The 24,468-nt window shown below is 34.0% G+C and overlaps 1 protein-coding gene across 2 annotated transcripts in view; it reads left to right on the top strand.

Moving 5' to 3' along the window:
- The first annotated feature begins 2,519 nt into the window (after positions 1-2,519).
- The window catches only part of LOC149212052 (MADS-box protein AGL42-like), a 264,748-nt gene continuing 242,799 nt past the window's right edge, over positions 2,520-24,468 (top strand). The window contains exons 1-2 of one of the 2 annotated variants that reach the window (XM_089390536.1): positions 2,520-2,813; positions 12,657-12,935. In XM_089390536.1, coding sequence (XP_089246662.1) covers positions 2,698-2,813; positions 12,657-12,783 — 243 coding nt within the window. In that variant the 5' untranslated portion in view covers positions 2,520-2,697 and the 3' untranslated portion in view covers positions 12,784-12,935. Of the gene's footprint in view, positions 2,814-12,656; positions 12,936-24,468 lie in introns of those variants that run through there. The other variant, XR_016250202.1, reaches the window with a different exon arrangement.

Genomic DNA, 24,468 nt, shown 5'->3' with positions numbered 1-24,468 from the left:
GGGGAAACAGGTCGATCTCTGAAAATAAGGCTTAAAGAACATGCCGCGGACATAAAGAATGAAAGATCCCGCTCATCAGCCCTTGCTGAGCACTCGTCCAAAACCAAACATCAGGTGTGTTTGGAAAGCGCGAGGGTGATTGCAAGAGAAGACAACTATCATAAAAGGAAAATCAGGGAGGCCATTGAAATTATGAAATACCCTCGGAACCTCAACAGGGACAATGGGAGTGAAATCAGTGGAAATTGGCTTCCTCTAATTAAGCAAATAAACACCCCCCGAACCTTTGAAGCTTAGGATCGAAAATTTATATAAATAAAAATTTATATAAGTATATTAATATTAATAATATTAATAAATTAAAATTAAAATTAATTTATATCAATTAATTTTATTAAACATTCTTATTAATTTATATTAATTATATTATTAAAATCCTATTAAATCTTAGAAATTATATTAATTAAAAAATTTTTTTTAATTATATTAATTAATTAACTTATATTAAATTATATTATTTATATAAGTATATAATTATATTAATATAAATTAATTTACATGAATCTTATTAATTATATTAATTATATAAATCTTATTAATTTATATTAATTATATTATATTAAAATCTTAAAAATTCTTATAGATTATATTAATTAATTCATAATCAAACTATATTAAGGATATCAATTAAATTAATGTATGTTAAATTAAAGTAATTATATTAATTAGAATAATTATATTAAAATATATATTAGATATATATTAGTTATATATATTAATTATAATAATATAATTAATATAAATTTGGTTATATCAATTAATATAGATGAATTATAGTATAGTTTATATAAATTAAATAAATATAATTTATATATATTGGATATTTTTATAAATATATTAATATAATTAGATATAATTTAGTTATATATTAATTAATTAATTAATTTAGTTATATATTAATTAATATAAATAAATTATAATATAAGTTTTTAAAATTTTTATTTATTTATAATTTAATAATTAATATTTTATGATAAAAATTTTATTCATAAAAAATTAAATAATAAAATCTTGATCTAATTAAAGGAAAAGAATAAATTAAAACAATTAAAGCAAATTTATATTATTATTATATTAATTATATAAATTATTATAAAATTAAAATTAATTTATATTGATTATTATATTAATTATATAAATCATATCATATGTCGGCTTTTATCTATGAATTTAGGGTTCTTGTATTTATTTCCAGGTCGCATTCTCTTCTCTCTCAATAATCTCTCATTCCTATTCTTTCTATTTGTCCTGATGATGGACCCCCTTTGGGGTTTGAAACGTTGGCAGAATGAACTAAGAACTGTGGTTAATCAGGATCATGAATCAAAAAACTCCCACAGAAGTCTAAAATCTAACATATCTAGGAATATTTCGATGGTAAATGATATATTTAGGTGGGAAGGCGGATAGAGAAAAAAACTTGGATATGAGGTATTGACGGAATTTCTTCCCATTGCAAGTTTCTTCTCATTGCAACCATGATAATGATAATAATGAGAGGCTACCTATTTAAAATTGGAATTTAAAGGTTACATGGTTTATTAAATTTTATTAAATTTAAAGTTAATTTTTGAATATAGTTATGCATAACTAATTAGACTTTCTGATTTTGAAATGGAACTTAAAAATCACGTTATCTGTTAAACTAGAAGGTAAAAGTTAATTTTTGAATTTAGCTATGTCTAAATAATCAGACTTTTTGATTTTGTAATTGGAATTTAAAAATTAAATGGGAAGGTAAAGGTTAGATTTTGTAATTGGAATTTAAAAATTAAATTCAAACATAAAGTTAATCGTTGAAGAATTAGTTTAATTTATAAATATAGTTTTTTTCATTTTTATTATTTTTGGTTAATTTTAATCCAATTATGATATATATTTCTAAAATTTTGAGTTTAAATAGTTTAATTGTTGCTCTAGATTTTTCAGGGTGCTTACTCTAGATTTTTCAGGGTGCTGAAACATTTATAGATTTAAAACTGTATTTTAAACAATAAAAAATTTTGAAATCATATTATTGGATTTTGGTGAATCCATGTGAAAAAGTTATTTCTTCTGTCATTGTTAAATATAAGCTGTAACTAAATAATTAAACTTTTTGATTTAATTTTAAATTTAAATTTAAATTTGACGTTTTTGGGAAAAAACAATAATTTAAAATCTTAAATCTAATTTATTTTTAAACCCTTTTGAGATTAAAAAATGCAAATTAAACGGTTTAAATATAAATTTTAAATTTTACCCAAATGAAAAGCAAAGAATCCTAATGTAAACAGTTAAAGCTTACCACACTGAAGTGACAACAGTTATTATTGGACAGAAAGGACCATCATATGTGACAAGCCAGCTGATCAACTGTACTAATAATTAAGTAAGCCACGCCGTCGGACCATTGTTTGGACGGAAGCGTACATTTAGATGGAATGGATGCGACTCTTTAAGAGTTGAGGAGGGTTCTTTCAGAGGTCAGGGAAAATTTCTGTGATCACTATTACTTTGGCCTTTCTGGCCTTCGGTCACCATCAGAAGCCATCATTTGATGCCATAGATATAGCTGCGCTGTTCTGTTATGTTATCATGACCTGTTAACATAAAGTGGAGAGATAAGAATGGGGAGGGGAAATATCAAGATTGAGAATGCTGTCCACCAGGCAGGTTACATTTTCCAAACGCAGGAATGGATTGCTGAAGAAAGATTACGAACTCTCGGTGCTCTGCGATGCAGATTATCTCCATGAAGTTGCAAATCCCAGGTATCTATTCTTGCGTATTTGCCCTACCTACCCGATAGATTGTAAATGGTCGTATATTCTGGTTTTTAAATTTGTAACATGTCCGTTGGCTGGCTGATTTGTAAACGGTTTTTGCTTTAACAATAATATAGAATAATCAATCTTGACCATAACTGTCTTGCGGTCGACTGCACAAGGCCAAACCATTTAACGAGCCGTTATTTTGGATTTTTTTTTAGTTTTTAATTTTTTATAAATATATATATATATATATATATACCTACCTATGTGCTGCCAGGGAAAAGTTTGTTTGATAGGTGTTTAGTTACCGGCAACAAATATATATGTGGTTTGCTAATGGAGATTAAATGATTAAGGGTTATATACGATTATAATCGAATAACTCACCTGCCAAAATCTAATTGTGAGCATATACATTAACAAACTACCTATTTTTAGGGTTTAGTTACAACTTTCCACAGCTCCTTTATGGTACTGTTTTATTCTTATGGGGAGTTATCCTGACGGGGCGGTGGATAGTGAGATTTATTACCCTGATTCTGAGTTCCAATCTTTTGTTATTTTTTATGGTTTAAACTTTTTTAGATCGCTGAAGCTACATTATATCCTGATATAATTAGTGAGGTTGGCGAGAAAAAATAAGGATATATGAAATATTACCTGTTGGTGCACAAGCGGCCTACAGTAGTACACATAATCTAGTTCAGTCACGTAATCTAAATGGTAGTTAGCCACAATGATGATCACCCTTCAAAATGCTTGCTGGCCATCGCTACACAAAGCATACCAGTCGGATAATGCAAGCCAAAGCATACTATACGCACGAATATATATGTTAATTTCACAGTTAGGATGGTTCTAGTATTTATTTGTTTATGTTGGTTTATCTCGTTAGTAAAACGTTCCTGTTATGGTCAAACTATATATATATATTATTAGTTTAGTATTGAATAATCTAAATTTGTAAAATAAATATTTATTTTTTAATATTTTTTTAGAATATAACTTATGTTTTTAATTAAGTTTTTTAACAATATAATGTAGATAATTATTTCGTATGTTTTTTGCTATAATTTTTGCATAAAATCTTAATATTCATGTTATGACGGTTAGATATTTGTTAGTGATGTTTTATTGTTAAGTTTCTTTGAAAATTATCAAAATTTAAAATTCTTGAAAATAATTCACATTTTCCCCTATAATTTTCTTTTTCGTAGTCTAATTAGATAGTCCAAGTGCATAATTATTTCACATATTTTTTTTTTTGCCATAATTTTTGAATAAGGTTGCAATATTCATGCCATGATTTTTAGATATTTGTGCAGTTTTTTATTGATGAGAAAATAATCCAAATTTAAAATCCTTGAAAGTAGTTCAAACTCAACTAAATGACATAATTACTATAAGGTACTACCCATCATGATTTTTACATATTTGTGCAGTGATTTTTTATTGATAAGAAAATAATCCAAGTTTTAAATCCTTGAAACTAGTTCATACTCACCCAAATGACATATTTACTATAAGGTACTACCCACCATAATTTAAGCAAGTCTTTTAATCTTACCAAAATTTATGAAATCTTTGTGCTTGATTAGGCAATTAATTTCTCAGCTTTAGGTATCAATTTGCAATTTTTAGCATAGCTTCTAACAAGAGTGGCAATGATTATGTTTCCTTACACCACTTCTTGTTGAATAATTGCAAGTGTAGAGAAGGTCAATCTTGAGAGCATAGCTTTTAACTCCAGTGGCAGTGATTATGTTTCCTTACACCACTTCTTCTTGAATAATTGCAAGTGTAGGGAAGGTCAATCTTGATTGACCATTTGCACATAAGGTGACTTAATCTAATAAATGGATAATCTCAACTTCTTTCCAATGCAAATTTTGATTCACTAGTTTTAAATTTTATGTATGACTTGTAAATTTCCATGGATCTTTCATTAAAACGGTTCATCACAACAAAAAAACACACATTGCTAGCCTTATTTGCACAAGTAATAGGGGTTGAGATGGCATCCTCTGGCACCATGCATATCAACATGGTAATCAACTTCTGGGACAATAATGTTTGCATACAAACTTCAATTGATGAAATTTTTGTATTGTTAGAAAAGTCTTTGATTTTTTATTAGTGTGACAAGGTCATAGGCTAATGCAAGAAGTTTTTGACCCCCTAAAAATGCCATTTGATGCCTCAAAATGGCTTCAAAAGGTTTAGAACCCTACTTTTCCAAGCTAGGACTTGATGTTAAAATGACTTGCAAGTTGATTCCTCTATTTTTTTTCACTCCAAAATCATCATTATTGATGACAACAAATATAATGATCCATTCCATATAATAACCCCTCATTTATGAAGGCTTTTGGTCCCCAAAGTCTTTACTCAATGATGGGAGGAAATACGTTCTCTACCTTCTCCTTGTAGTATCACTATACTTTAACTGGAAATTGTTCTTTCAATCCAATCTGCCACATGTTATCCTTGTTTTGTTGTTTTAGACACCATCTATAAAATAATATCATCCATCTCTACTTGAGAATTTGGTTGTAAGTCCTTTAAAGAAGGTAGGACCTACTCCTCTTCATGATCCAACAATTAAGGCTCAAAGAGTTTGAGATTCTCCACATTCTGTATTTGGTAAATTCATATATATGTGGGAAGATTGAGCTTGCACGTGTTCTTTCCCACCTTTTCCAATATTTGGAAAGGATCATACTATAGAACCTTGAACTTCTTATCATGAGCCTTTACTCTTTCCTTGTTTAGCTATAAACAAACTTTGTCTCCCACTGTGAATGACTTCTTTGTCCTTGTCATTACATTTTTTTGTAACTTCTTTAGCATCTCATCTACTTGCAAATGGATCTCCCCAGTATTATCTACAGATTTTTATGCTCATAATGCATCTCTTGTGAGTTTCCACCCTCACTCCTTCCTATCCATATACAACATCTAAGGATGGAGGTGGAAAATATCCAAGCAAGTTTCAAAATATGACTTACTAGTAGAAGTTTGGGTTTCTCTATCATCTCAGGGATTTTGATGCTTTTGATTGTAACCTCTCAAAAGCTAAATGGGACTTATTGACTACTATTTTCCATTTATCTATGGATGTAATGCTATAGAACTCTTCAACTTCATGCACATCTTCTCCTACAATGTATTCTAAAATACATTGGGAAATTTGGTGTCCTTGTCCGAATTGATGCTCCCAGGTATCCCACAGTGCACCTAAACTTGTTCAAAAATACATTTGTTGCTTCTTGTCACTTGATAGTCTTTCTATAAGGTATAAGAAAGCATATCTTGCTAAATAGATCAATTATCACAAACAAGTAGTCATGTCTTGTCTTGGTCGTTGGGAAACCTCCCTTAAAATCCATGGAAATCCTTTTCAAAGATCTAGCGGGTATTGGTAAGGGATAGTATAGAATTTTCTTCCAGGTTCTCGGCTTGTTCATACAACAAAGTATACATATTATAATGTACCATGTGATCTAATCTTGTATTCTTGGATAACATGCATATCTTTGTAAGTTTGAAGTTCTCTTTCCAACACCAAAATGTTCTTCAATCCTAGATATGTGAGACTTTTTGTTAAATTATAGATTCCCACCTTTATGAACACAAAACTTGTCGAGCCTATAGAGTAGGCCATTCTTGAGATGATAATTATCTTTACTACCACCTTCTTCTACATGACATTATCCTTGTGGCTATTGAAACACCTCCTTGTAGATTTTATATTCTATTCGTGATGCTTTGTATGCATCATGAGTGAAAGGCTTCATGTAAATTCGAGTTACGAAAGTTGTAATTTTGGCTTGTATATGTTGTGGTAGTTAGTGATATGTGTGGATGATGGTCCCTTACCCATCACATAATATTTCCACTTTTTAACAACTTGTACGAAGGCATAAAAGTCCTTGTTGTAGGTAGGGTAGTTGAAAACTACCCCAAGAAATACATTTGAATGATAGTATACATGCCTTACTCCTTGCATAAAGACCACTCTCATGGAAAACTCATTTGCATCTATCTACACTTTGAATGGTTTCTACATGTTTGGTAATGTGAGAACTAGTGCTTTACTATTTTTTATTTTCAGCTCATCAAAGGCCTTTTGTTGATTCCTTACACACTAGAAATTTTTTGTGTTCACTATTATGGCGTAGAGTGGCGTAGCTACTTTTGAAAGAAAATCTATGAACTTCCATAGGTATTGTACTTCTACAACAAAACTTCTAACTCTAGAGACATTTCTAGTAGTTGGTCACTTCAAGATGGCCTGCATATTTGTGAGATATATCGTATGGTCCCCTCGACCAATCACATACCTTAAATACAAAATACGCTACCACACAAACTCACATTTATTGAGGTTATACAATAGTTTATCTTTCTTTAAAGTATATAACACTTTCATAAGATGTGAGATATGATCATTCCATGTAACACTATAAACCAATATATCATCCAAATAACAAGTGAATCTACATATGGGTGTAAGACATCATTCATCGGTCACATAAATGTATCTAGTGAGTTGTATAAATTAAATGCCATGATCACCCATTCATACAAAACTTCTGTGGTTTTCAACATGTCTTTGTTTTTTACTCAAGCTCATGGTATCCTAATTTTAAATCCAATGTGGTGAAGTATTTTGCAAGCTGCAATCGATTTAACTTATCATCTATCTTAGGCATAGGGTAACGATTCTTAAGTGTAATCTTGTTCCTTGTCATTGATTCACGTTTGTTGGGTCCCATTCTTTTTTAGTATAATTATGATGGTTGACCCACAAGGTGAGGTGTTAGGTCGAATCAACCCCTTCTTTGGCAATTGTTACAAATACTTCTCTTCACTTTTTTATAGAATTGATTATTTATACAGTCCATTCTTCAATAATAGGGAGTTAAGGTTTAATAGTATTTAATTATCCACTTCCCTCTTAGGTGGTAGCCCTTTAGGATCCTTGAGAACTCCTTTGTATATCTATGGTAACCACATATAAACTAGAACATTTCTTGTCCATTGTTCTTAGCTTGAAAATAATTCCATATATGGCTATGTAGGCCCCGTAAGTACTTGAGGAGTACATCCGGGTCCATGGGAGAAATATTGATTATGATGACCATCTTTCTAAACTCAGTGTCATACTCCTATACACTTTTCCCTTGCCTCTGCCTGAAGTAGTTGCATTAGATGCATTGGTCCTACGCATACTTAATGGGGTAGAATTATGACTTAATGAAATTCTAGAAGTCCTTCCACCTAGTTGTTGATGAACCACCCTCTAGCCTAAGTGCTTCTATATGATTTTCCAACTAAGTTAAATCATGGCCCTCTAACTTTAATCCAACAAATAATATCTTTTGCTCTTTCTAGAGATGAACCACATTCTAGCCTAAGTGCTTCTATATGATTTTCCAACTATGTTAAAGCATGGCCCTCTAACTTTAATCCAACAAATAAAACCTTTTGTTCTTTCTCCATATGGTGAATGTTGCAATAAACCTCGAGTGGTTGTAATCCATAATATAATTTGAATGAATTGATTTCACCTTTGGTATGTGTTTATGTCTACTTTGCTTCCATTTTGAACATGTATTATGAAAGGTTAATGACAGTCGTGTTAGGTTCCTATAATTTTTTATAGGATCGCTTGATTATTACTGATGATTATTATGTTTGAGATGTTGTAAATAATACTTATCCCTACAAATTATTGCCAAAGAGAGATGAGTATTAGATTAGGGAAGAGATTAGCAGGGAAAAAGTCGAAAAAATACATGTCGCATTCCATGTAATTTATCTTAAGTATCATGCCAAAGTCGTAAAGGTATGAAAATACAAAAGGGGTCGGTGCGCATGGTTAAATAAACCGTATCAAACGACCATTCGATCACCCGACGATCAAATCAACGACCATCGTTGCTTTTCAGCCACCCCTACCTCTCCTACCTTTATCAGCGGAGGGGGGGTCTGAAAAATTGTTTATCTCTTTGGGCCCCATCTCAATGTGCTTCCTTCTCATCACATCACACCCCCCCTTACATACCATTAACCGCTCCTACCCCCCTTTGAAAACCACCAACCTTTGTCCCTGTTGACCACCTACTCCTGTGCCGACGTCCACCCGCCACGTCCCTGTCCCTGCTCCTCCTCCCCTGCTATTCTGCAACGCATCCTCCCTCCTAATATTTTTGCTCAAACCATATGCCTCCACATTATCACTCACATCAATGTCACCTCCCACCTCCACATCATATGTTTGTTTCATGATGAGTTAAAACTATGTTTTTTCCCTATACAACACAGTAATTTAAAACATGGTTTACAAACAAGGGAGAACGAATTTTCAAAAATTGAAAGAGGTTTTTGTTTATAACGTCCTCGTGTACAGAAAATTCTCTCAGTTTTCTAACAACTATTATGGTTTGAGAGATTCAGATGAAGCTTTGCAGGCATAGTTTCTCGAAATTTCTTGTTTTTAGCTAGTGTTTTCAAATGTTGTTTTCGAGCAGGTGAAAATGAATCTTTAAAAATAGAAAGAGGTTTTTGTTGCTAACATCATCATTTATAACAACCTCTCTTAGGTTTCTAACATATATTATGGTTTGGGATATAGAAAGGGATTACAGGACCCTATTTTTAAGAATTTCGTGAGGAAAAAGCTCAAAGACAGTTACTGACTTGGATGCCACCTCATCAAATAAGAGTTGCAATCAAATTCGAACTACTCTTATTTATCAACAAAAATCCTCAAGGATAGTGACATAACTCTTCAAATAGTTTTAGTTGCCTTATTTGTGTTTTATTTTTGTAATACAATTTTCAGATATTTGTAATAGCTCTTGATATTTTTTAAGATATTTTAGTTTAGAATTTGTATGAATACTTCATAATTTGAAGTAATAGATGTTGGGATTTGTAATGAGAAAGACTACCATTCATTGTAAAGTTGTTCACTGAGTTCAAGTGACCTTTTGCAGTGATACAAGACAAGTTGTTTCATGATCCCTGTGTCATATCTATTTGGTGAAGTTCTTCTCTCACTGTCTATGTGTTTAATTCTTTTTTTCCATACTTATGTTTTCTTAAATCTGAATTATTTTACAGAAAGTTGATGAACATAATTTGTTGAAAGATACACTTTGATTCTGGCTATGGATAATCTAAATGTTTTCTTCTGATATCAAGTTAAAGAATTCTTAACTGCTCTTTAGCTTCAATTGAATCTATTTCTCTTCTTCCACTTCATTTCGTTTAAATCTAAAAGATCCAATAGTATGCCTACCATGCCCTTGTTTCACTTAAGCTTGATACTTCTGCAAATTGATCACCCCAAGCTCTTCTGACTCCATTGCCCAATGACCTTCCCTTGTTGTTCCAACCAAACCAATTCAAAAACCAAACTCTGAGCCCAATAACTAGCTTAAAATTCTAATCAAAACAAAGTTAAATTTGAGAGAGAGAGCCCTCTTTGAAGCTGGTAGGGGTAGATCCCAGCTTCCAAAGTGGTTGGTCGTTACCTCTATGATATTCATTTTCAACCTCAGAAATTACAGAGTGATAACATAGTGGCGACCATACTAGGGAACAAACATTGTAGGTTCCTCAAAATAGCATATCAAGTTCCAGATCTCATTATTGATGTGGATAGTGATCAGACATAAGAAGGTTGTATCATTCACCTAGTGACTCCATGTTCAAAGTATCCAGAGCTTCAAAGTTTTTAGTGTGACTCCACTGTCAAAGAATCCATATTTTAGAGAATTCATGGCGACTTCAATACAAGTTAATTAGATTTCTTGCTAAACGAGATGACAGGGTATGTGGCAAATCCTCTATCTTGTGAAGTTTTAAAAGAAGTCAGGGATAAATTAGCCGATTTTCAAATTGATGAAGATTTTTCAACGGTCGTGTTTCGTTGTTTGAAATTAAGCAAATTTATCTTGAAAGTAAAATTTGTTTTCTTAAGTTAGTTGCTAAAAGATTCGAGAAGGATATTGAACTTTTGGATTTCCATATTGAATCCTATAATTTCCGAGATCCTAAATAATTCTTGGAAAATCTTCCTTCTCAAAAACAAGAGGAGAGTGTATTTCCTTTTGATTTGTAGGTTGATGAGAGTTTTATTTTTAAACACAAGGTTGAAACTGAACAGTGGGAATCAGGGTTTAACCTTGAGAATACAACTGATGAAATCGTCCATGCTCAATCAGTCAATGAAGGCTTGCGAGGTAAACTAATTAATCATACCTTTACTAATACTATAGAAAACTACATGGAGGTTCTTTTTAGCTCAAGTGTTCAATCATGTTTTCATGACCAGATCCAACAGAAGTTTCCGTTGCACTCTCAAGCTTTGATTTTATGGACAAAAAGTCAAGTTTTCCTTTTGATTTTGCTAACAAGCAGTCAAGTAGTCCACTCGTTTCAGCAGCTACTTGACTGGATTCATTGGCATTTTTGTATCATTTGATTCAACATAATTTTTAGCAGTGTAGAGTAGGTAGCAGTGTGCAAATAAGCTCAACACTCTAAACATCTTTTTCAAGCATTATTATCAATTTTAGTTCCACATAGCAGTACAACTTTCAGTTCAGTATATATTTCAGTTTTCAGTGTGTAGAATGGTTTTGATTTCAGTTTCAGAGATTTTATGGCAGGACAGGTTGCAGATTTGGGATCAGCCCAGTGGATTAGGCTACTAGTCTATGGTGTTCTTGACACCTCACATGAAGAGTGCCATCCCTAGCTAGAGTCTATGTTAGGGTCCTATATTTTTTATAGGATCGTTTGATTATTACTGATGATTATTATGTTTGATATGTTGTAAATAATATTCCACCCTTCAAAATATTTCCAAAGAGAGACGAGTATTACATTAGGGAAATAATATTTCACCCTTCAAATTATTTCCAAAGAGAGACGAGTATTACATTAGGGAAGAGATTAGCATGGAAAAAGTCGAAAAAATACATGTTGCATTCTATGTAATTTATCCTAAGTACCATGTCAAAGTCGTAAAGGTATGAAAAGACAAAAGGGGTCGGTGTGCATGGTTAAATAAACTGTATGAAGCAACCATCCGATCACCTAACGATCAAATCAACGACCATCGTTGCTTTTTAGTGGCCCCTACCCCTCCTACCTTTATCGGCGGAGGGGGGCTCCGAAAATATATTTAATGCTTTGGGCCCCATCTCTACATGCCTCTTTGTCATCACTTCTCACACCCCTCCCCCCTCGCATACCATTAACTGCTCCTACCCCCCTTAGAAAAACAACCAACCCTTGCCCTTGTTGACCACCTAGACCCGTTCTAATGTCCACCCGCCATGTCCCTGCTCCTCCTCCACTGTAATTTTGCAATGCATCCTTCCCCCTAATATTTTTCCTCCAACCACGTGCCTCCACATTATCACTCACCTCCATGTCAACTCCCGCCTCCATGTGATATGTCTATTTCATGATCAGTTAAAACTATGTTTTTTCCCTATACAACACAGTAATTTAAAACATGGGTTACAAACAACCGAAAATGAATTTTCAAAAAATGAAACAGTTTTTTTTTTTTTATAGAATCCTTGTGTACAAAATCCTTTGTTGATTTTTAACGTCTATTATGGTTTGGGAGATTTAGATGAAGCTTTGCAGACACATTTTCCTGATTTGTCCTATTTTTAGCCAGTGTTTGCAATTGCGGTTTCCGAGCAGATGGAAATGAATTTTAGAACACTGAAAGTTGTTTTTGTTGATAACATCATCATTTATAAAAACCTCTTTCCATTTTCTAACTTCTATTATGGTTTTGGATATATAAAGGGATTACAGGACCCTATTTTTCAGAATTTCAAGAGGAAAAGGCTCAAAGACAGTTAGTGACTTGGATGCCATCTCATCAAATAAGAGTTGCAATCAAATTCGAATTGCTCTTATTTATCAACAATGATCCTCAAGGATAGTTCCATAACTCTTCAAATAGTTTTAGTTGCCTTTATTTGTGTTCTGTTTTTGTAATACAATTTTCAAATATTTGTAATAGCTCTTCATATTTTTTCAAGATATTTTAGTTTATAATTTGTATGAATATTTCATAATTTGAAGTAACCTTTCATTGTAAAGTTGTTCATTGAGTTGAAGTGACCTTTTGCAATAACACAATACAAGTTGTTTCAGAATTCCTGTGTCATATCTATTTGGTGAAGTGCTTCTCTCATTGTCTATGTGTTTATTTATTTCTTTCCATACTTATGTGTTCTTAATTTTGAATTATTTTACAGAAAGTTGATGAACATAATTTGTTGAAAGATACACTCTGATTCTAGCTGTGGATAATCTAAATGTTTTCTTCTGATATCAAGTTAAATAATTCTTAACTTCTCTTTAGCTTCAATTGAATCTATTTATCTTCTTCCACTTAATTTCATTTAAATCTAAAAGATCCAATAGTATGCCTACCTTGCCTTGTTTCACTTAAGCTTGATACTTCTGCAAATTGATCACCCCAAGCTCTTCTGACTCCATTGCCCAATGGCCTTCCCTTGTTGTTCCAACCAAACCAATTCAAAAACCAAACTCTGAGCCCAATAACTAGCCTAAAATTCTAATCAAAACAAAGTTAAATTTGACAGAGAGAGCCCTCTCTGAAGCTGGTAGGGCTAGATCTCAGCTTCCAAAGTGGTTGGTAGTTACCTCTGTGATATTCTTTTTCAACCTAGGAAATTGCAAAGTGATAATAACTTGAAATCAACTACTATTTCAGGGGCACTTTCCATGACTCTTTTCCTGGGTCCTATTGATCTCCTAACTTCTACTTTGATATGATCTTGGAGTTAGATCCTCCTTCCTCTCTAAACCATCCAATCCATCTTACTAAAGTCATAATGAGTAGGTTCATCATGCCATTTATGTTAGAAACTTGCACTTCTAGCCTTGCAAGTCCCTCTTTTATTGGATCATGAAGGTTATTGTGAACAAAATTGTCAACCATGGCCAGGATTTTAAGACTCTCTAATGTTGTAGGGTTCTAAGAGTTACATGAGGAAGATGGCTCATAATTGTGATATCAAACATTAATTCCCTCCATTCGTCTCTTTGACTTCCCACACATAATTAATTTAATAAAATATGGAAAAAAATACAATAGCATAGACTACGACCCTACTCCTAGTGGCTTGGTATTTAGCATTGCCTGATAACGAACTATGGGTAAGGTTTGACTCCCTCAACCCTCAACTAGAGTTAGGTTTTTGAACCTTGTCCTCTTGAAATTACACACATGACTAGCCCCATTTACATCAATAATGGAGGATGAGGTGGCATTCTTTCTTACCATGGTGGTTAACATGGTAGGTCAACTTGCGAGAGGCATACTTTTTGCACAAAAACTCCAATTAATATTATTCTTTCATTTTTTGAAGGGTTTATGAGTGTATTTCAACATTTGAGGGATCAAATTTAAAAGGCGGGGGGACTTTTGATCCCAAAAAATAACATTTAGTGTCTCAAAATGGATCCAAAATGTTTCAAATCTCAATTATCCAAATTGGAATTTGTTGTTAAAATGAACCAACGAGATGAATCATCAAGTATAGAGATAAATGAAAAATAATATAATGATCTAATCGAGAACAATTTAGTAAGTCAACAAAGTGAAAAAACTCAACTTGTTTCCAAGGGAAAGTTTGATTTACCATTTTTAAAGAGAGATACTTGGTTATTCTTGATCAAAGACTACTCTTTATGGAGTAAATTAATAAGTGGAGAATCTCAAATTTTTTATGTGGAAATTCTTCCCCATATTTAGTAAGAATTTAATTGAAAATTATAACTCCACTTGATTAATGGGAACCTTAATCACGAAACTTTGTTGTTGAAGGTTTTTGATCCATTTCAAGGTAATCATTATAGTTGAAATCTCAAAAGATTGAGTGTATTTCTGGAACTTTAGCTCATCTAAAAAAGTGGGTTGACCTAAGAAGTTGTTTGTCTTCCTATTTTCGCACTCTGTTTATTTTGTTTTATAGATCACATCAAAATAAATGGATATATAGGTAAAGTTTTTTTGGCTGGACAAATTCTATTGTGTATGTGTATTGTAGATTTTATCTACTTTATAGATACATTAAATAATATTAGAGCATTAATATTTTGAAAGTGTTGAATTATTTAGGGTCCAATTCAACAGGTTGATGATCCTTTAATCTATACACTCATTTGAGGATGACTCTTAGATAGATTGAATTGCCATAGGCTTATGTAGATTGTATTAAGAAATTATTCTCACTCTTAGATCCATGCAACTTTTTGAGGACTCCTCAATAGATTAGAGTGGAGTGAAATATTTATTCTCAACATCCATTTCATCATTAGGGAAACTCATCCCTGTGAGGGTTCCTCTTTGGTTTAGTTGATTGAAAAATACTTTAAACAAATTGTGGTATTTGTGGTTGCAACCAATGTACATTGAGTGTGTTTTTAGTTATCTTAAGCTTGTAAAGTTTGGACTATGGTTCCACATGTTATTCAAATATTGGAGTATTTCTAGGGCATGGATCATGGATAATTTTCCATCACATTGTACCAAATTTGGTTGTTCTGTATATTTAAGCATAATACAACATATATATAATATGTTCTTTATATTTCCAAAAAATGTATATAATCTCTACATTTAACAAGCTTAGCATGTCATGCAACAATTGTTCAACTATTGGTTGGTGAGTTCTCCTTTTTTGGTTACAAATTGTCCTTTCTATGCATAGGCAAGAGATCACTACCTCATTCATAATTTTCTCATAGTGGTGTTACTATTTTTGAGTATATGTTTGGGTCTGTTTGTATTTGTTCTTACCATATGGTTGCTTCATTGTTAAGTTATTCTAACCCCATTTAGTATGTACCCAAATTTCTTGATGACATAATCACCTTTGAATAATGCAATTCGAAATAGATTTTGGTGATTTCCTTATATAGATCTATGCTTACCCCCCTCTCATACCAACCCTCACATTGTGTATATACTTAAACATGAAACCTATCTATCTAAAAGCATCTTCCTTAAGTATTAGAGGGTTTACACAGTGCATTATATTAGATATCATTTTGGGATTCAACTGCGTTAAGTAAGTCATTCACGTATGACCATTTCCATGAGAGGTAGTTATAACTGACTAATTTCTCATATTTTTTTGAATATTTCACTTAGCACTCATTGCATCGGGTGATGCTCACAGGGGTGAGGAAGTGAGATTGAAACTAGTGAAATGAATCACATAGCGTCAATCATCACTTCCAGGGCTTGCAGCCGGTAACCAGGACTTCCCGGGAGGTCACCCATTCCAGATCGGCTTTGGCTCAAGTGCGCTTAACTGTGGAGTTTTCTCCACAATCAAGCCCACTTAGCTTGCTACCCCATTTGCAAAACCTTAGCAAATATTGTGCCTCATGAACCATTCAAGTAGAGATCCCTTCACTCCTTTTGAATTTAAGTATTAGGGGGTTTATGCAGTGCATTATATTAGATATCAGTTTGGGATTCAACTGCATTAAGTCATTCACGTATGACCATTTCCATGAGAGGTAGTTGTAATTGGATAATTTCTCATGATTTTTTGAATAGTTCACTTAGCACTCATTACATCGGGTGATGCTCACAGGGGTGAAGAAGTGGGATTGAAACTAGTGAAATGAATCACATAGCATCAATCATCACTTACGGGGCTTGCACCCGGTAACCAGGACTTCCCGGGAGGTCACCAATCCTAGATCGCCTTTGGCTCAAGCGCACTTAACTGTGGAGTTTTCCCCACAATCAAGCCCACTTAGCTTGCTACCCCATTTGCAAAACCTTGCATGTATTGTGCCTCATGAACCATTCAAGTAGAGATTCCTTCACGCTTTTTGAATTTAAGTATTAGGGGGTTTACACAGTGCATTATATTAGATATGATTTTGGGATTCAACTGCGTTAAGTAAGTCATTCACATATGACCATTTCGATGAGAGGTAGTCGTAACTGACTAATTTCTCATGTTTTTTTTGAATAATTCACTTAGCACTCATTGCATCGGGTGATGCTCATATGGGTGAAGAAATGGGGTAGCGAGCTGAGTGGGCTTGATTGTGGGGAAAACTCCACAGTTAAGCGCGCTTGAGCCAGAGGCGATCAGGGATGGGTGACCTCCCGGGAAGTCCTAGTTACCGGGTGCAAGCCCCAGAAGTGATGATTGACGCTATGTGATTCATTTCACTAGTTTCAATCCCACTTCTTCACCCCTGTGAGCATCACCCAATGCAATGACTGCTAAGTGAACTATTCAAAAAATCATGAGAAATAAGTCAGTTACGACTACCCCTCATGGAAATTGTCATACATGAATGACTTACTTAACGCAGTTGAATCCCAAAATGGTATCTAATATAATGCACTGCATAAACCCCCTAATACTTAAATTCAAAAAGAGTGAAGGGATCTCTACTTGAATGGTTCATGAGGAATAATACTTGCTAAGGTTTTGCAAATGGGGTAGTAAGCTAAGTGGGCTTGATTGTGGGGAAAACTCCATAGTTAAGCACGCTTGAGCCAGATTCAATCTGGGATGGGTGACCTCTTAGGAAGTCGTGTTTACCGGGTACAAGCCCCAGAAGTGATGATTGACGCTATATGATTCATTTCACTAGTTTCAATCCCGCTTCTTCACCCCTGTGAGCATCACCCGATGCAATGAGTGCCAAGTGAACTATTCAAAAAATCATGAGAAATTATTTAGTTACGACTACCTCTCATGGAAATGGTCATACATGAATGACTTACTTAACGCAATTGGATCCCAAAATGATATCTAACATCTTCTTTTTCACTATTTTGGTCGGCATGGTGATGTTTCTATTTTCCATCTCTGACACTTACTGATGAGGTTCATGCCCACATTAAATTATATACCCCTTCTATCATCCATTTACCAATCTCCAATAAAATATTAATGATCTAGGATAACAACCATATTGATATATTTCACCTTGATTCTACTATCAATGCATTGCCACTTTATTCAACCTTCCACATGCATGCCACTAAAAGTTGACCATAATTCAATGCATCACGGATACCTTAAAGGAACTTGATTTCAAATAGATCCACAATACTTCTATGGTATAGATGCATTATAAACGTTTTCCTTAAAAGTCAAAACTTTTTAACAAACTGACTCATGTTATTGGATAAGTGTCCCTTTCCATTAGGAATATCTTGCATGTCTTTGATTGACACATGACTACATTATTTGCATGATGCATGGTTATATCCATTCCATGCCATGTTATTACATGTGTTGTCATGTCTATCTTTTCTCTTTGTATCTCCTTACATGTGTTCTCATAACTATCCACTTATTGTGCTTGTCCTTACATCTATGCATGTCATTACATGTGTTTTCATTACTATCTATACATTATGATTGTTCTTGCATTATAATCTAACTATGGAAAAAGAATTAGTGTTGTATTCTAATTTGGGAAAAAGGATTATGGGTTTGGATTATGCCAAATCATGTATATTATATTATAAATGGTGAAATGAATACAATGAAATTTAGAGGTGTGGCTTGAAAATTTGTTGGTTTTCCTAATTAAGGGTTTCCAAGGTAAATCTTTGAGTAATATGTGTGAATTCTATTATTTTCCTTTTTATTTTTATAAATAATATGTGTGATTACTTTATTGTGATGGTCTAAAACTTATAACTCATATCAAAGAAAGGTTATTGTGTTAAGTATCCAAGTTCTCTATATAAATCCACATACCAAATATAGAAATACTTAACATTTTATATATCAAACCCTTAAAGGTGGGGTAACAACTCACAATTGAGTCTTTTATGAAAATAATCCATTCCTATTCACTTCCCTATTTTATGAGACAATATCGTAATGAGCTAGGCTTAATTTACAATATTATTCTACACCATGCTAAGGAGTTCTCCATCTTTATTTATAATTATCAAGAAAACTCTAACGATAACAAACTCCTAACTTCCTAGTGGAATTTTTTAAATGAGGTCCCATTACATCCATTCAATACTTGTTACCATAGTAGGAATTATTTAATGAAATAGTGGACCTAGCCCACCTTACATTAAATGGCCTTCACTTTTATTATTATACTATTACTCCCCTTGAGTACATCCTTAAGTACTCTATATTATCCCCATAGGTACATTATACTCTAACCCCACTAGAAAACGAATCTCGTCAATGTTGGAAATACTGATAGGGGGGTGAAACAATATTTCACTTTTTCATACATTTAGTATCAAAACCATTAACCAATAACATCACATCAAAGGAACATAAGATATATATGAACAATATATTTGTATTACAAGGGAATTGTGACTTCCATTTTACGAGCTGAAACTGGAAGGGCTACACCCCAAAGATTTTCTAGCTTCGACTGGAAGGAGTCGATGACCTCCTAAAGGAAGCTACAACTTCTCTCCCTAGCACTACCTTTCCTCCCTATATAATAAAATATAAGACATAAACTTCTTGAGCTCCCATACTAGGGACAATGAACCAAATACAACAAGATACAATCTCTCTTATCTTTTCATAAACATATTCAACTTCCAGAACAATTCCAATAAGTTTTCAAGAGTAATTCTATCCTCTAATAAAATAAATTAAATCTAGTTCATACCTCCAAATAATTTTTCCATGGTATGCTTCATATTTGTTAAGGCAACTTTCCAAACTTCCACAAGAATGTAGTCAGAGCCTACTTCAAAACCACTTCAAAAGTGTGCCTCAAATTATATATCAAAGTCATCTCTCAAGGTCTACTTTAGATCATCGAAGGTCTTCCACAATTATGCTCTCAAGTTTTGCTACAAATCAATATCAAGGTTTGCTCCACGATAAACACTTCAAGATGATTTAACCTTCTTTGCTCTTCCTTCCAATTTTCTCTCCAAGGACTACTTAAATAGACTCAAAATAGTCTCTGGGTTGATTAGGATAAGACCTTAAAATTAAAACTTAATGTATCTCGGATGGGGCCTCAACTCAGATTGAAAACACTTCAAAATAAGGCTTAGACCAACTTCAGAAGGGGGCTCGTATATGCTCAAAATCATGAAGGTCGGACTTCCTTTGGAGGACTATTGTACGGTTGAATAGCCCTTAGAGAGATGCTAGAATTCAGTGTCATAAATATGCCCTAATACAAGGCCGAATTAGGCCATAGACAGACCACGTTTAGGACTAGGAAAAATCTTGATTAGGGCATTAGACCAACCTTGAAAGGGACCAACAATTTAATGCTTCAAGAGGTATGAATAAGGCCTTAGGAGGACCAAAATGAAGCTTTATATGTTTTCTTCAGAGGTCAATATCTAACATAGGTCGTGTCCTAGAATATCCTAAAAATACTTACTGATCTATCTTTGAAGGCGCCATAGATAGTTTCTACCCAACGAATAAGAAACACCAAAAGAAATGTGAAAACCAAATTAAATAACCCTTCTTAAGACTTGGACTTCTCCAAATATTCAAAATAGTTTAGGTTGTGGAATTGTTCTTCTTATAAAACTCTCAGATCACCTAAATTGCTTTCTCTTGGGTTTTTCCACGAGAGGATATATGTGTGTGTGTGTGTGTTTTGGAGGAGCCCTTATTGGAGGAGCCCTTAACTACGACCAACTTGACAAAAATAATGATATTCTTTATGAAATACATGGTTGTATTGACGTTGACCTGATGGAGGTGAGCCAACTTATTTAGAGGAGGCTTAGAACACTTAAGAAAAACATTTTTTTGCTTTCATATATTCTCCTTTCAAGGTTGATGATTTTAGGCTAATTCAAGTCACATATTTAATATTATTTTAGGGGTTACAATGAAGTGATAAGGTCATAAGCTTTTGGGGAAAAAGGTGTTGTGCTAAACTAATTTTTGGGGCATAAAACTTCAAAAAATAATATCTCTCCAACCAAGAGGACCCACAGGGTGTGGCACCAATCAAATGAAATGGCTTAAAAAGGGCTACCAATCTAGAGTGTCCTTACATCCAAATTTGTTGAAATGTGCATGAAAATCATCAAAAAAATGATGGCCAATTCACTATTTGTCATCAATGACAAATTCTTCCAACAATCTCCTCCTTTTTCATTGATGCCCACAATCATGCTCCCCTTGTCTCCATGCTTCACTTCAATTTTATCCATAATGCACTTCCTTCTATCTCTCCCTTTGAAATCAATGTCAAAGTGTAATTTATGTCTTTGGGGCTTCTCCGCTTGAACATTTCAAATTCAATACAACTTCTATATTCTTGTCCTTTGCTTCTTTGTTGTGCTTTTGGATCCTTTTCTTGGCTGTAATTTTCTTTTTTTCTACTTGATCTAGTTCACATATATCATTTGGTATTCTTGTGGCTGTTGAAAACAATATTCGTAAGTCTTCTTCTATGATTTTTCACTTTTGGAAGTCAAACGAGATTATTGATGATCTCGTCTGTGTGTGGTGCAAGCTCATGTTATCTTCGACGTGTGGTGCTTGAACTATTCACTCGACTTGAATTATTAATTGCCAAACACTGCTTACATATCTTAGATTGAATCACTATGTTAGTTTTGAGGTCCACTTTGATTTTCATATCCATTATTTGAATTTGGGGGATATATCCTAATTTATAGAGTCAAGTGTTGGATAGAGAAAGTGTCAATATTTCAGTAATAGGAATATAGTTTATCTGGAGTCTGGCCTTGGTAGTCTTGTATATTTTTTAGAATTGGAAGGTGTTTGATATATATATATATATAAGATCCTAAGAGATGATAATTTTGGGTTGTTCGATGCAATGGATTCTCATAGCCCAAGCTTCAACCATAGTGAAAAATGCGGTAGGGCTAGCCACAAAACATAATCATGTGGAAGCCATTCCCTTGCATGTTACAATGCCATTACTCACCTTAGATTCAAGTCTCCTATGTTGCACCTGCTTGTAGTCTTGTGATTGTGTTCTCCATCCTAATGGAGCTTAGGCTTCAACCCACTCCTTATAATGTCATACATTGGAGTGGTGCTTCAATGTGGTAATGAATAAATTGTCGATGGTTGTTCAATGGAAATTGACTTATCTATCCAATGTGCTTATCATAACTTTGAAGAGAGTGCAGACGCACTAATGCAGAGGATATAGAGAGGAGAAATAACATAAACATCTAGTAGGTGTCAAGGTCAAGATGGAGAGGCTTGTTATATCAATCCTAAATGACCCCAACATTAGTATAATAATGTGGGAGGTTGTATTTTATAATTTCCATGTTTAAAAATAGAAAATGTGGAAGTCCTACCTACAGTGATATTTCTCAAATTTAATCTTTGTCTTGTCTTATAAGGATTTATCTCTCTGCAAAGTTTTCCTGGTAGTTTTTGGTAACATTTCTTGGGTTTCCAAATGGCTACCTCTTAGATGGGTAGAGATCTTACTATGAAGTCACAAGAGAGCCCATGATTGGATTTGCCCAAAAATTCATCTATGCCATCATCCTTACTTAGATGTTATCAAGCATGGTTGTAACCTCTTTGGATTCCAAGTTTTCTCCATTGAAGCATCTGGGTCATTGAGTTTTGATTAAGCTTAAGTAGGAACCCTTCCAAGGTTTCCAAATGGCAACCTCTCCTTTATGGATTTCCAAATAGTACCCTCTCATATGGGCATACTTCTTATTTTGAAGTTCTATGAGGGCATAAGACCATATTTTTGTAGCATGATATCAATGGAATTATCCTTTATGGCCCTAAGATTCTTTCCTTGCTTAAGCACTCTTATTTAGGGCCACAACTTCCGAGGCTTCCAAGATTTCTACATTTAAGCTCCTAGGTGGTCGAGTTATAATTATGCTTAAGTAAGAAACTTAAGTAGGAAAAAGAGACAACCCAAGGTTTGATATTGTTGGTTTCGACAACTTAGGAAATATCTGAAAGGGGAGAGGATGTGGTTGTTAGCAATGCCATGATCATTGGCTAGTCACTGATTCCACTTTCAATTAAAGCACATGCATCCATCATTATTTGGTGACCAACATTACAATATTAATTTGATCATATTATGGCCCTCTTATATTTCATTCTTAATTTTTTTGTATTGTGACCCTCTTATTTATATAAAAAAATCAATGGTTTGTGGTTGTAAGCCACGGAATGCGACACTACCTTGTTTATTGAGTACAATGATCTACTAAGTACATTGATGTATTTGTAGGTTTAGAATGTGGTGGATACCTCAGAGGAAAATGTTGTGAGTGCATTAATGGTGTTATCATAACGTCAACTACAACTGCATTGTTATAGAGAAAAACATCAAATTGCATAGTCTGTTTGGTTGTTTACTGAATATTATGATATTCTCAATAGGTTAATGTGTTTACAGGTTGAGAATGTCATGCATTCTATAGAGAAAAATGTTGTCAATGCATTGATTGTACCAGAATAGCTTGAATTGCAACTGGATTTTCATAGTTTTATACCTTTAATTGCATAGTGTCATGTTGTAGCGGCTACAACACCCTCCAAAATTTTGGCCTGCAACCAATTCTGAGCCTCCCTCGAATTTTACTTGATGTTTGCAATCACTCGGGCTCATCCCATTGTGCTCGTGTAAGTCTTTGCACCCTATTTTCTTGACTGTTCAACAGACAGGTTTTTCATGTTGGTCACCATGTCACGCTTGCAACCATGTTCTAGTTGTGCACAAGGTCTTCGCTTCGTGTGTACATATTGTGTTCACTATGTAAACATTCGTCGCACTTACATACAAAGTTGTATGCATTGTCGTGCAAGCGCCGTCATGATCATTCAATGATCCATCACAAGTGTCGCACTTTTCGCTCACATCGTCGATTAGTCATGTTGAGCATATGTTGTCTTGATGGTTTGAAGCGTCTTGTTGTCAAGCTATGTTGAGTGCGTGTTTGCGAAATTCACGTAATCACAAATTCACTCGTTCAGACACTTAGTCATTTTGTTGTAATTCTGATGACCGGATCACCTTCTAATAGCTGAACTTCCACCCGACAATCGACTTGACCAACTGTCACCCAAAACATTGCAGAAGTGTTGAACAAGCCATTTAAATCTACGATGTCTGCAAGCTGATCAACCACCCCTTTTGCTGGCAAACTGGAGAGTTGTATCAGGCAGTGACCTTGGGACTCACTCCCATAAAAAATTGCACAAAAGCTGGAGACCTTTCCCACTTTTCTCACTGAGAAAATTATGCAGACAGGTCGGACAGACACAAAGTGTCCCTCCCTGTCTACCCTCATGAATTTCACAGTTTTTCCAGCTAGACATCCAGACAGCCAACTAACTGCTCACCTAGAAAAATGGGTAGATTTTTGAGCAAGCCCATCAGTGGCCCAACATCCTTCTTAGCGTAGAAACTGCATAGAGATTCTGAACGGGTCAACTTCCCAGCATTTGCGCATTTTTTGTCTCCAGCAAACCTCGTAGCTTGTTGCCAGCTCCCTCCAGGAATACATAGTTTTTGCTGCTAAGCCTTCTCGCAGGCTGTTGTCAGCTCCCTCCAAGAATTGCGCCATTTTTGCTGTCAAGCCTCCTGAAACCCGCAT

This window comes from Pinus tabuliformis, chromosome 1_1 (assembly GCF_031772625.1).
Source record: "Pinus tabuliformis cultivar Carrire ecotype Pingquan chromosome 1_1, CPIR1, whole genome shotgun sequence".
NCBI classification, from domain to species: Eukaryota; Viridiplantae; Streptophyta; class Pinopsida; order Pinales; family Pinaceae; genus Pinus; species Pinus tabuliformis.
The sequence above is the reverse complement of the archived record's forward strand: the minus strand, read 5'-3'. Positions and strand labels throughout refer to the sequence as shown.